This window comes from Rhineura floridana, chromosome 10 (assembly GCF_030035675.1).
Source record: "Rhineura floridana isolate rRhiFlo1 chromosome 10, rRhiFlo1.hap2, whole genome shotgun sequence".
NCBI classification, from domain to species: Eukaryota; Metazoa; Chordata; class Lepidosauria; order Squamata; family Rhineuridae; genus Rhineura; species Rhineura floridana.
Window position 1 is genome coordinate 36,261,502 of NC_084489.1, and position 13,456 is coordinate 36,274,957.

At 42.6% G+C, this 13,456-nt stretch overlaps 1 protein-coding gene across 3 annotated transcripts in view; it reads left to right on the forward strand.

Moving 5' to 3' along the window:
- The first annotated feature begins 408 nt into the window (after window positions 1-408).
- The window catches only part of COLQ (collagen like tail subunit of asymmetric acetylcholinesterase), a 69,684-nt gene continuing 56,636 nt past the window's right edge, over window positions 409-13,456 (forward strand). The window contains exon 1 of one of the 3 annotated variants that reach the window (XM_061586004.1): window positions 409-605. In XM_061586004.1, coding sequence (XP_061441988.1) covers window positions 500-605 — 106 coding nt within the window. In that variant the 5' untranslated portion in view covers window positions 409-499. The remainder of the gene's footprint in view (window positions 606-13,456) is intronic. The other 2 variants (XM_061586006.1, XM_061586005.1) reach the window with 2 other exon arrangements.

Genomic DNA, 13,456 nt, shown 5'->3' on the forward strand with positions numbered 1-13,456 from the left:
ATCCTGCAATGAATTATATAAAAAGGAAGCAAGTACAGAAACACAAGGTGTTGTTATGCCCTTATCCCTAGTCTTGAACAATTCATTTGCAGGACCAAGGCGAGGGGGGGGGGAGAAGACAATTAATTAATGGAGCTCTCTCAGTGATTGTCTGGTTGTCGATCAGAGATGTGGTTCCCCACTCAGCTTAAAATCACAACCTTGTTCCCTTTATTAATCCTCTGACTATGTTTTAATAGCTGGTATTTGTGATGGGGGCATCTGATCCAGTGCTTGAGTTAAATATAGCCCTCTCTAGTGTAAGGAGAAGATTTAATGGGAAATAGTTGGCATTCTTTCTTTCTAAAGCTCACAGAGAGAGAGAGACAGAGACAGAGACATAAACATACCCAACCAGTGAGGGAGCGAAGGGAGAAAGCAAGCAAGGCAGACAGGCAGAGAAGACAGTGGACAAGGCATCAGGACCCTGCACATTGGAATTATACCGCTTGCAGCCAGAATGGTCATCCACAGCCGTGTTGCTTTGGGATTTTATCTTCAGCTCTTTTTCTGCTTTGCTGTATCTCAGCCCTTCTTTGTTGACAATGTCTTCTCAATTTCAGCAGGTAAATTGCAACATTGATTTATCTCCTGGTGACTTACATTGCTTTGTGTTTTTAGATTTTCCTGCCTTTCTAAGCACTCAGAATCATAGTTGGAAAATACTTGATTGCAAATGCATGCTGAATCACAAACTATAAAACCTGAAGCCTAATATTTTTATTTTCAAATCTGTTATTTTATTACTGCTGACATGAGAAGGCTAACATCTCCTATTTTGTAGTAACAGGCGATATTATCACAAACCAGACGTTTCATTATTATATAGCTCTGTGGCTTTATTTCACTTGCTGTGTTCACTTGAAGATCTGTAAATTTGCAGGCATAAATGAAGGATGAATCACAGTGTATATCCGTTTCTGTTAACATATCCTTGACCTCATCGAGTGAGTGCTGCTGGACTTGAGCTGGATGGTAGCACAGTAAACATCTTCTGGCTAGGGCAGTGGCACTAACACTCAGATGACTTTCATAGCAAACAAAAGCCCACTGCATGGAAAAAACCAGGTTGGCACAAGGCAAAGGGCAGGAATTGCCCAAGTGCAGGGAATCCTATTTTCCACTTTAATCCAACAGACTTCCCTTCAGCTGTGTGTAGTGGAAAAGGAGACCAGGTATAGGAAACATATTTCATTGGGGTTTTTTTCTCTTTTCAGTTCTCTAAGAGAATGTTTTTTCCAGTTTACATAAGAGGGGGTTCCAAACAAACCCCCCGGATCCAAGCAATCTAAACCATTCTGGGATATTCTGAATTCAGATTCAAATTTTGCACTTTAATCTTAAGTGGACACGATGTTGTCTGGAAGCCACTGGAACTACAAATGTGTAAATTTTAAAGACAAACATAAGAGCAGTATCAGGGAGACTAATATTTTTTTCCTAAAATTCTTGTTATTCAAAGCAATGTTATTGAAAGGGGAAGTCCTTTAAAGCAAGGCTGGGGAATCTTTGGCCCTCCATGTTTCTGAACTACAACTCCGATCAAGCTCCAGCAAGCATATGCAATAGGCAGGGACAATGAGAGTTGTAGCTCAGCAGCATCTGGGGGTCCAATCCCCACACCTGCTTTAAAGAATCAACTCGCAGAGCTTGGAAAAGTTACTTTTTTGAACTACAACTCCCATCAGCCCCAGCCAGCATGGCCACTGGATTGGGCTGATGGGAGTTGTAGTTCAAAAAAGTAACTTTTCCAAGCTCTGGATCAAGGTGGATGTAGATGTGGTATAAAGCCTTAAGTCAGAGATGGGAGAATGCCAGCCCTGGGGGGGGGGCATGTGTCCCTCTCCCTAAGCCTCTCTGTTTAGCCATCCGTCTATCTCCAGACCACAACCCTTCCCCAAGCAATTATCACCTCTTCCCATGCCATCCCCCTCATTGCCCCTGGTCCACACCCTCCTCAAGTGTGTTTGCCTGGCTGGAATCTGTTCTTGAACTGTGATCATGCCTCTTGTTTGCCTGGATGGAGGTGTATGTGCTTACAGAAACCTCTGACGTTTGCATAGCTGGAATGTAGCCTGCTGTACAGAAAAATCACATCCATTGTTCCACCTGCTCTGCCTCTGGCCACGCTTACTTTTGCCTCACCCTAGAAAGTTGCCCATGAAATAATATGGCCCTAGGGATGAAAAGTGCCCCCCACCTCTGCTTTGAGTTTCTAGCATCATTCTTCTGGAACTGTATTTTTTTTTAATCCAGGTACTTTTTAACTGCAATAGACTTACAGTACTACAGGTATATAACCTTATCTTTGCTGCCTTTTGAATATGTCTAGGGAGTTATGATAATTCAAACTAAAGAAAACAAATATAATTAGAAATACATCGAAAAATAAATCTGGAACAAATGCAGCAGACTGAAAATAACAATTAGTATGGATTTTCCTGAAAGAGATTTAGATTTGCATCAGCTATATTTAAAAGTGGAACAATTGCCTCAGCCTACTACATCCTCCCATTCTGTGTTCATTCACAAACTTTCATTAACATTGCAATAAGCAGAAAGCAGGACCAGCCCTGCCCATTAGGCAGAGTGAGGTAGCAGAAGCTGGCGGGCAGAGGGTGAAGAACAGCAGCCAGGTATTGTAGGGCAGAGCTGTATTATCATTATTATCATTATCATTATTAAATGCATTACCTGCCCTTCACCAGTAGGTCCCAGGGTGGGTCACACTGATATAAAATACATTATTTAAAATAGGTTGAAACAAGTTACAATCACAACTAAAGCGAGTCTTATATATAGTGTCAAAGGCCAGGGTAAAGAAGTGCATCTTCAGCGTAAGATGAAAGCTGTACAGTGAAGGTGCCAGATACATCTCTGTGGGGAGGGGAGTCCACAACTTAGGGGCTGCCACAAAGAATGTCCTCTCCAGGGCCACTTCACCCCCGAACTTCTGAGGGCAGTGAAACCACCAAGAAGGCCATCTAGGGGCATAGCAATGAGGGGGCAAATGAGGGCATTCCTCCCCATATACTTTTGCTCCCCTCCAAATGAAATTTTCCTTCAGTGCTCAAATTTGTAGCATTGCAGCAACTTAAAACTTCAGTTGAACCGTTAGAAATACAGTTTAGGCTTCCAAAGAGACGGGCAGGGCAAAGTTACCAAGGGAATGCAAACACAGTGTTGTATTCTGTTAATAATAAGTTTGAGTTTCAGAAGCTTGTCTTGAGCAGGGCCCAGTAGTTGAGACGAGGAGCTGGGAGGTGAGGGGAAAGGGGCAGGAGGGATTAGGCCAAAAATGGGACTGGATGCGATCAATAAAGCTCTCCTCAAGAATCCACACTATGTTTGTCTCATGGATAAAAGGGGGTAGATACCAAACACAGCAGATATAAGAGCTGAAAGTGTGAATGAAGGGAACACAAATCTTGATGGATCGGGGAGGGAATTGACAAACCTAAGAGTTTGCAATAGCAAGAAGGCAAAGCAGGAAGGACAGTTTGTTATGCACTGCAGAGCATCTCCCCCATTGCTGCCAATTTAATGTTTCCCACTAAAATCTAGTGTTTTTAGGTGCATGTCTGGTGTTAAATTTTGTTGGCTAGTGGGAAATCTAGTGAATGTCAAACATTTTATGGTCAGAATCTGGCGGTTTTTACAAATACTTCAATTTCATTCTCTCCCCCCCCCCCCGCTATGATGTATTTAATGAAACTGTTTAGCCAAAATCTAGCCTTTTAAAAAAATACTTTCAGATATTTTATTGTATTTTCATTGTTTGCATTTCTGTTCCTATGTACAGTCTCCAAAGTGCTACTTATTGTTTCATTTCTGCTGTAAGCCATGGCTTGTTGGCTACCCCTTTGATTGAAAGCATACCAGAGCAATTTACCCAACACAATAAGCCAGTGACAGTAAGAATTATTTTTAAGTCAAATCTCCAGATCCTCTGGTATGCTTGTTTTTTAAAGGTATAAAGACAAGGAGGTTCTTGCCAATTGGCTGACTGAGAAGGAAAATCTGCAGGCAATAATTTATCCAATCAAAGTGTGATGCAGCCTAAGCACCACCAAAGGAGACATGATTAGGAACTATAAGGCTCAGAAATAAATGGCCTGAGTATGCAGTGTGCACTTGCCTCACCAATAAGAAATCTCTGTTTGTATTTCATAAGGTGATTCCCCAACGGGTATCCTTGGTATAAACAGTACATCTTATAATCATCATAGAAAGAGCCTGCTGGATCAGACAAAGGTCCATCTAGTCCATATTCCTGTTCTCAGAGTAGCCAACCAAACACACATAGCATTTTTTTGCCACCCTGGGCTGCCACGGGGTGGAAGGGTGAGATGATGATGATGATGATGGTTGTTGTTGTTGTTGTTGTTGTTGTTGTAGCTGTGCACCACCCCAATCTTCGAGTGGTGAGATTTCCAGGGGTCCCTGTGCTCGCCCTGGGTTTGGTTTCCTTGGGACGAAGGTCAGCGGAGACTGTGATGTCTTTATGAAATATGGGTTATTTATTTACACACATTCCAACCTGAGCTTAGGATGGAAGGGTTCAAGGCATCAGCAGTCCAATATCCAGCTTTTCCTTCAGTGTTACAGGAGGCATCCTAAAGCCATGGTGCAGAGAGACTCTCTCCACCTGCCTCCAGTTCCCAGCCATTCTCTGACACAACCCAACACACACTCAAAACACAAACCTCTCCTAGCTGCCAGGAAAGGGGGGGAAGGTTCTCCTGAAGAGTTTCAATGACAAAAGGATCTTTCTGGCCCATTCACCAGATGCTGAGCACCTGATAGACCCATTAAAAAACTTGGCCACTCTATTAGCTTAACAAAAGAAACTCATCTGACCAGCAGAGCGAGTTTCTTACCCCAAGGCACAGGATTCCAAATCAGAGGCTGGAAGGGGACTAATAGAAATTATCAATTTCAACCCCCAAACTCACAACACGTTTATTATTATTGTTGTTGTTTTTGTTGTTGTTATTATTCAAAAATAACAGGAATGTAAAACCTCCATACTTCTCTCAGATCTAAAACACACACACATATTTATATCTGCAGTTCCACACACCAATGGTTGCTAGTACTTTTAAAAAGTATTATCCACTTTGTTAAGCCATTGTTTCACAACAACGTAAAAATGTTATCAAACATGGTGTCTAGTGGGTTAAGGTCAGATTTTGGTGGATTTGGGGCATTGGTCTGGTGGGAAAAAAGTAGTGCTCCCCTGTAGTACTCAGGCAGCTTTTGTAGGTGGTGGGTGCTATTAGTGCATCTGGGGGTGTGTGCCTAGGCTTTGGGGCCTAGAGTGTGAGCAGTCTGGCCTAGTCCAAGGCAGGACCTGAGAATAAGTAAAGAGGTGAGTGAGCTACCTTTCCAAGCCCAGGAAGCCTCGTGAGTCCTTACTAACTTAACCAAGGCTATGGGGAGCTGGAATATTGTGTCTGTGTGCATGCGGGGGGGGCATTTCTTCCCTAGTTTGTTTAAAAAGTTGAAAAATATGTCCTTTCAAGCCTTTCAAGCTGGTTTCATTACAAAATGGTTTGAAGAGTATAATGTGGCTAGAGCCTTAGTTGCAACAGTTTTAGACCTCCACCCAACTACTGTATGCAAATGATAATTATAAATAATTCACCTAATTTAACTTTTCTCATGCGACCTTATGTACTACCAAAATAGGGTGTCTGACATTTGCTGATAGAGCCATCAGAAGCAGTGTTAGTTGGCTAGCCCAGGGCCTTTCTGTAGAATGCAGATTGTGTGCTTGTACAGTTAATTCTAGCACCTGTAGTTCGGAGAGATGCATAGTTCCTATGTGACATGCTGTCAAGCATTTCCTTACAAAAAGTGATGTTTATAGGTATTAATTTAATTTTTAAAGTAAAACTTCTTTTAATTGCTTTACTGGCATGACAAAGGAGACCAGGGTAGTTAGTTCCAGGAAGTAGCCGCTCAGGAGAACTGAACTCACAGTTCACAAATTTACTAAAATATTGTAACTGTACAAGGGAGCCTTTCCACACATGTACACTTTGTATGCTGCAGGACTCACCTTTGGTGTATCTACAACTGTGTGTGAAAATTCATTCTCTACTTTGACACAAGCATTGATACCACACAGGTGTTCAACACTTCATCAGAGAAAAGCAAACTTGGTAATCTTGACTTTTGAAAGTAACCTATTTGAAGGAATTTCAAGTGAACAATTCTTCTGCAAGTTTTCAGAGAAATCACGGCACATTCGACTTCATTAACAGTTCAGATCATTATGGTAGGATGCCTTGCACAATATACATTTGTTTCCTAGTCACTGTTATTTAGTTTACACAACAATTTTGCATGTGGAAAATATTGTATTTAAATTTATTTACTATTTTGTAAACTGCACAAATCATAGATCCTAATTAAAATGCATAAATGGGGGGGTTGTCATTACCTATGAGAACTTTTCCCCCCAGAAACTTCTTTTATAATGACCAATGCCCCAATTCTTCTGCCCCCCCCCGAAATTTTGTCTCTGCCCCACCTATGAAAATTGTCTCACTACACTCCTGGGTCATATGGAAAGCGGGATAGGACCAAGATGAAGGAGGTGTGAAAATTGAAGGGAGAAATAATTTAACATATGCAGACAAAACCATACTACTAGCAGAAACCAGTCATGATATGAAATGAATGCTGTTGAAAGTTAAAGAGAGAAGCACAAAAGCAGGAGTCGGACTACAGCTGAACGTCACGAAGACTAAAGTAATGACAACAGAAGATTTATGCAACTTTAAAGTTGATAATGAGAACATTGAATTTGTCAAAGATTATCAATACCATGGCACAGTCATTAACCAAAATGGAGACAATACTCAAGAAATTAGAAGAAGGCTAGGACTGGGGAGGGTAGCTATGAGAGAACTAGGAAAGGTCCTCAAATGCAAAGATGTGTCACTGAACACTAAAGTCAGGATCATTCAGACCATGGTATTCCAGATATGGATGTGAAAGTTGGACAGTGAAAAAACTGTATAAGAGAAAAATCAGCTCATTTGAAATGTGGTGTTGGAGGAGAGCTTTGCAGATACCATGGACTGCGAAAAAGACAAATAATTGGATTTTAGAACAAATTAAACCAGAACTATCATTAGAAGCTAAAATGATGAAACTGAGGTTATCATACTTTAGATACATATAGGCATACCCTGCTTTAATGTTCGCAATGGGACTGGAGAGTATACTTTAAGCGAAAATAAACTTTAAGTGAAGCAATTGTCTTCCCTTGTACGGCACACAATCACACTAGATGGCAGTGGCGTCATGCCAATAAAGTGTACGTTATTGCAAAGCACGTGAACGTTAAGCGGGGTATGGGGACGTATGGAGCATGTACATTATAGCGAGGCGACGTTATGTGAAGGGACGTTAAGCGGGGTATGCCTGTAATGAGAAGACATGATTCACTAGAAAAGACAATAATGCTGGGAACAACAGAAGGGAGTAGAAAATGAGGAAGGCCAAACAAGATGGATATATTCCATAAATGAAGCCACAGACCTGAACTGAGAAGATCTGAACGGGGTCTTTATAACAGATGCTATTGGAGGTCGCTGATTCACAGGGTTGCCATAAGTTGTAATCGACTTGAAGGCACATAGCAACAACAAAGTCTGGTTTTATTACACAAACACTCCTGGGACCATCCAGCCTGTACTCGTGACATTGTCCTATTACCATTGTTGAAATAAGATTGAATTCCTACTCCAACAGGCTTCTGTACATGCAAGTGGAAGTGGTGCCATCATGTCCTTCACTTCAGATAGCCAAATGTCATGGACCAGCACTGGAGAATAAAGCCTGACTTGAGACATACGAGTACCTACTAGGTTCAGTAAAATTTATTTCCATGCAAATGTATATATGATCAGGGTGTAGTCATTCAGAGTCTGGGGGGGGGGTTAGACCTCTTTTTTGGGAGCAGGGTCCCAGCCAGGTCCCTATGTCTCCAGAGGCCTACAAGCCAATCTGCATGAAAAGGGAGTGGGTTAGCCACTGAGAAGAGTCTTTATTTATTTATTTATTTATATACCGCCCCATAGCCGAAGCTCTCTGGGCGGTTTACAGCATGCTTTTAACATGCTTCCTTGTCCTTTCCTGTTGATTGGAGCCAATCAGCGTGAAAGGAGCTGCGTCAGCCACTAAGAAGACTCTTCTCAGCAGCTAACACATGCACCTTTCATGCTGATTGACTCCTAGGAACATCTGCTATTGTGTGAGAAGGTGTACACAGGAAGGCCAGAGGAGTATGGAGACAACAACGGAGACCAAACATGTGAGTGAGGGGGCATGACTGTTAGGGGGTATGGTGTGACTGTCATGAATTTGCCACTATGCTACTGTATAAGATTGCAGCCTAACAAAACAATCCTTAGCATGTTTAGTAAGTAAGGCTGCAATCCTAGTCATGTGTACTCATGTACGCCCAGGTAATTTGGGTTAGGATTGCAGCCTAACTTGATAGGATTTACTTCCCAGCATTTGGAATTGCAGCTTTAATAGACAAAGAGTCATTGGGTTATGTCTATATTTAGGATGTTTCCTGAAGTGGGACTTTGAAAATGCACAATACCACATTTTTCAGACCAAGGAAGCATGTTTGAATCTGCATACCAGCTGAGCCTCCGAGCATCTAAAAATCAGGTGAATTCCCAGTACATACACACACATGTGGCATGTTTTTAAACAGGAGTGGGAGAGCATTACTGAATGAGCAGAGATGCAGGTTTCTGTTCATTACTGAAGAGGTTCGACTTAACTGTGCACACTCATAGGGCTAAAGCTCTGTTTGGTGCTCAGTATTATTAAAAATGGATCCAGGGATTCCTGGATGAAATGGAGTATCTAGATCCATTTCAGTCTGGTTTCAGGCCTGGTTCTGGGACGGAGACGGCTTTGGTCGCCTTGGTGGATGACCTACGCAGAGAACTGGACAGGGGGAGTGTGTCCCTGTTGGTTCTGCTGGACCTCTCAGCGGCTTTCGATACCATCGACCATGGTATCCTTCTAGGCCGCCTTGCTGGGATGGGACTTGGGGGCACTGTTTTACAGTGGCTCCGTTACTTCCTGGAGGGACGAACCCAGAAAGTGGTGCTGGGGGATTCCTGTTCGACTCGTTGGCCTGTGGGGTCCCTCAGGGCTCAGTTTTGTCCCCCATGCTATTTAACATCTACATGAAACCACTGGGAGAGGTTGTCTGGGGGTTTGGGGTTCGGTGCCATCAGTATGCTGATGACACCCAACTCTATTTCTCCTTTCCACCTAACTCCAAGGGAGCTGTCTTGGTTTTAAACCAGTGTCTGTCATCAGTGGTGGACTGGATGAGGGTGAACAAATTGAAGCTTAATCCAGACAAGACAGAGATGCTCCTGGTCAGTCGAAAGGCAAATCAGGGAATTCAGCCTGTGCTAGATGGGGTTACACTCCCCCTGAAGACACAGGTTCACAGTTTGGGTGTGCTCCTGGACTCAGCTTTAAATTTGGAGGCCCAGGTTTCTGTGGTGGCCAGGAGTGCTTTTGCACAATTAAGATTAGTGCACCAACTGCGCCTGTTCCTTGAGCCGTCTGATCTGGCCACGGTGACACATGCCTTAGTTACATCCCATTTAGATTACTGTAACGCGCTCTACGGGGGGCTGCCTCTGAAGACTGTTTGGAAACTTCAGTTGGTGCAATGTGCTGCAGCCAGAACGTTAACTGGGGCTGGTTACAGGGACCATACGACTCCCCTGTTACAAAAGCTCCACTGGTTGCCACTCTGTTTCCGGACACAATTCAAAGTGCTGGTGATGACCTATAAAGCCCTATATGGCTTAGGTCCAGGCTATCTGTCAGACCGTATCTCCCTATATGAGCCTGCCCAGGCCCTGAGATCCTCAGGAGAGGCCCTTCTCTCAATACGTACGTGCTCACAAGCACGACTATTGGGAACGCAAGATAGGGCCTTTTCGGTGGCTGCCCCGAGGCTTTGGAACTCCCTTCCTAGGGAAGCAAGAATGGCCCCCTCCTTGCAGTCCTTCCGTCGGCAAGCAAAGACTTTTTTATTTCAACAAGCCTTTGGAACTGAAAGCTGTTAAGGACAGGTCTTGAAGGGTGCTGCATTGCTATTGTCTAACTGTATTATTTTAAACTGAGTTTGAATTATTTTAACTGTATGTATGAATGGTTTTAATACTGTAAATTGTTTAATTCGATTTTAATCTAGACTTTTGTATGTTTTTAATTATATGTGTGCTTTTATCTGGAAGCTGCCGTGAGTTCCAGTTTTGGAAAAAGGGCGGGGTAAAAATAATGATAATAAATAAATAAATAAATAAATAATTTTAAAGTGTTCACTGTTTGTTTGCAAAGGAGGAGAATAGGGAAAGAACCAGAACAGCTGGAGGCCACAAAACTTTTCTTCCATCTGAGAAGCTTCTGTGACAGCAGGGACCCCTTCTGAACCAAAGTAAGACACTTTATAGTTTAGTCAGGTGCTATTTGTAAAATTGCAGTGCTTGAGTGTGCAGAGTATGTTTGCATGGGAGGAGGACAGGGGGGCAGGAAAACAGCAGTTGGCCATGACCTCATTGGCCACACCCCCATAGCAGGCCCTAGTGAGCACCTGCTGCCACAGGGTTGAATCCACTGGCCCATGTGCCTCCTCACCCCAGTGCTCCACTAGCCCTCTGCATTCTCCCTTGCAGTAACCGATAAATTAGTGTGCTCAATGAACTGAAAACATTTTTGGCAAATTTCACACATTCCAGCATAGACAGATTTTTCCTACATGTAGACTATTGCTATATAGGAAACGTTTGGAATAGGTGAAGTAGTGCTGCTGAGGTGTATAGACACAGCAGCTGCAGCATGTACCTAAAAGCATGTGAAGAATCCCAAGAAAAGCTTTGTCCCTTTTACTCTAGGACGTCCCTGTTGCTTATTGTGCAGGAATCTATCTACATGCAGACTTGATAGCCCTTCTGGTCTTCTCATCAACCCCATGACCAGAGGATCAGATGCATGGAAACAGCTCTCTCTCTAAATCAACAGGACATAAAAGTGCTCAGCTGCTACTGAGCTAATAGGTGACTAACAGCTTTCAGAAGCTTCCCATTCAGCATAACCCAAGGATCCCCTATTTATATTATACATCTGGGTTGTAAAATAGGAAAAATGCAGGCAAAGGACTCTTCTTGAGCTCCTCCTATCCATTATGATCAGCAACTGAGGTTCTTCCTCTTATTATGGAGTTCAGCTGGTTAGTCTCTTCTGTGCATGAGTTAAATCAGAAGCCTTTCTGTACTACATATTTAAAGCACTATTATACCCTTTTAAGCAATCATGGCTTCCCCCAAAGAATTCTGGGAACTGTAGTTTGTTAAGTGTGCTCAGAGTGTCCTCACAGAGCTACAATTTCTTTTTTCTAAAATTCAATATATGTTTATTAAAGAAATGTTAATACAATACAATTGCAATATTTCTATCCAGTCATTAAATATTTTCATAAATACAGTTTTAATATCTAAAGAATCCTTACATGATAATTATGTCAATACATAAATACAGTTTAAAATATAACAACCATACCATCAGAACAATCTCTAATCACATCATCAATAATCAACTAGAAGTGAATAATACTGCATTCTCAAGGAATTTTTTTAACTCAGTAGTAATCTTGCCCCAACTAATTTCTTCTTTTATTTTTTCCACCTTAAGCTGTTGAATTTCTCCCAATAAAAATATGGATTTGTTGAATCTTGAAATATGAAATAAACAAGCTCTATTTCTCTACAGAGCTACAATTTTCATAGATGTTTAACAGTCCATCCCTCTTCCCAGAGAATTCTGAGTGGTGTTATACTGCTTTAGAGAGCAATCCAACTGCTATTTATGCCGGGCTGAGGGGAGTTGGATATGGCACCTCCCTCCGGCTGAGCTGGCTGGGTTCCAGCTCAGCCAGGCTATGCTGGCAGAAGCTCCATCTCAGTCCCAGTGCAGCCAGGACCCAACTGGCTCGGCCCAGCCTGGCTGAAAAGGAGCTGGCAGAAGCCAGCAGAAGGCCCGGAAAAGGGGCGTTCCAGAAATGTGCCAGAAGAGTAGTCAGGTGTGGGGGACTTAGGCCACATTCAGCTTGGGTTCAGAGCACTCCTGCAGGTCCCGGTCCAGGCCAAAGTTATGCTGAGAAAAAGGTCAGTCTAAGAAAATAATTGCAGTGGAAGTCAATGGAGAGCACTTACTCCGCAGTAGGGGAACTCATGAGAGCTGGCTTTTACTTTCGAGTTCCTGTTTGCAGCTCTTGGCTGAGCCAGCATTCAGCTGACCCAGAGGCTTCTGAACGGCAGTTGGATGCCGTGGATCTTCCCACTGGCTCCCCTTCTGCCAGCTTCCTCTGAATTGGATTGCTGTGCCCAATCTATAGTGCAGATGGGGCCACAGCAAAATTGCAGTGAGTGCCTGAGGTACATAATAAAGGAAGGGTTCTGCCATGAATGTGCATTTTAAAAAATATAAATAGCATTATTATGCAGCAATAGGGAAGCTTGAGCAGGGGAAGTGGGGTGAGGAAGTTTAACTCTTTCTCTCCCTGCCTGTGCTCTCCATTAAAAAAAATATCTCTGTATCTCTGTAGTTGTTTGCATTTTAAGGAAAATTCCCATTGGTTCCAGTGAAGGCTTCTCTTGAAATGCATTTGGAGAGGTGCTTTTTGTAAAAAATGTGGCAGGGCAAGAAAGAGTAGAACTTCACTTTTCTAGCACCACTACCCATGATCCTCAAGGCTGTTCAGACTTCCCTGCAACTGTTGTTTAGATAGCAAAAAGCCATGCACATTACTTGCATTCAGATAATTAACATCACATCTAGTCTGGCCCTTAGTCAGAGAATGGAGCCAGTGGTCCTTCAGGCTTTACTCTATTCAAAATGTGACCTCTGTTAAGAAACAAATTCATTGATGACCAAAGTCCTATGATTTATGTTAGAATAGGAGACTCTCCGTCTGGGTGAATAGTAGAGATTTTTATTTTCCTCTTCAGTAAATTCAGAGTAGGCTGTAATATTTTTCAGGCCTACTGAGAGTGTGCCTTGCTCTGACGGACTCCACGTGTTGGTCAATACACAGAAGTCAGGAGAAGGCTAGCAGGCACAATCCTGATTTTCCTCCATGTGACGTGTCTTTCAGAATATCGGAAATAGGCTGTTATTAATGCTTTGTGTGTATTTGAGCTTACCATGTGGTAAAGGTTTGTTTTTTTGGTAGGCATCATACAGCAGGACAGGAAAACCCCATTTGTTATAGTCTGAATTCTGGTATACTTTCTTACTTGCTTATGTGTTTAGTTGTCCTAAGGCTGGAATCCCAGATAATTATTTCTGTCTGGCA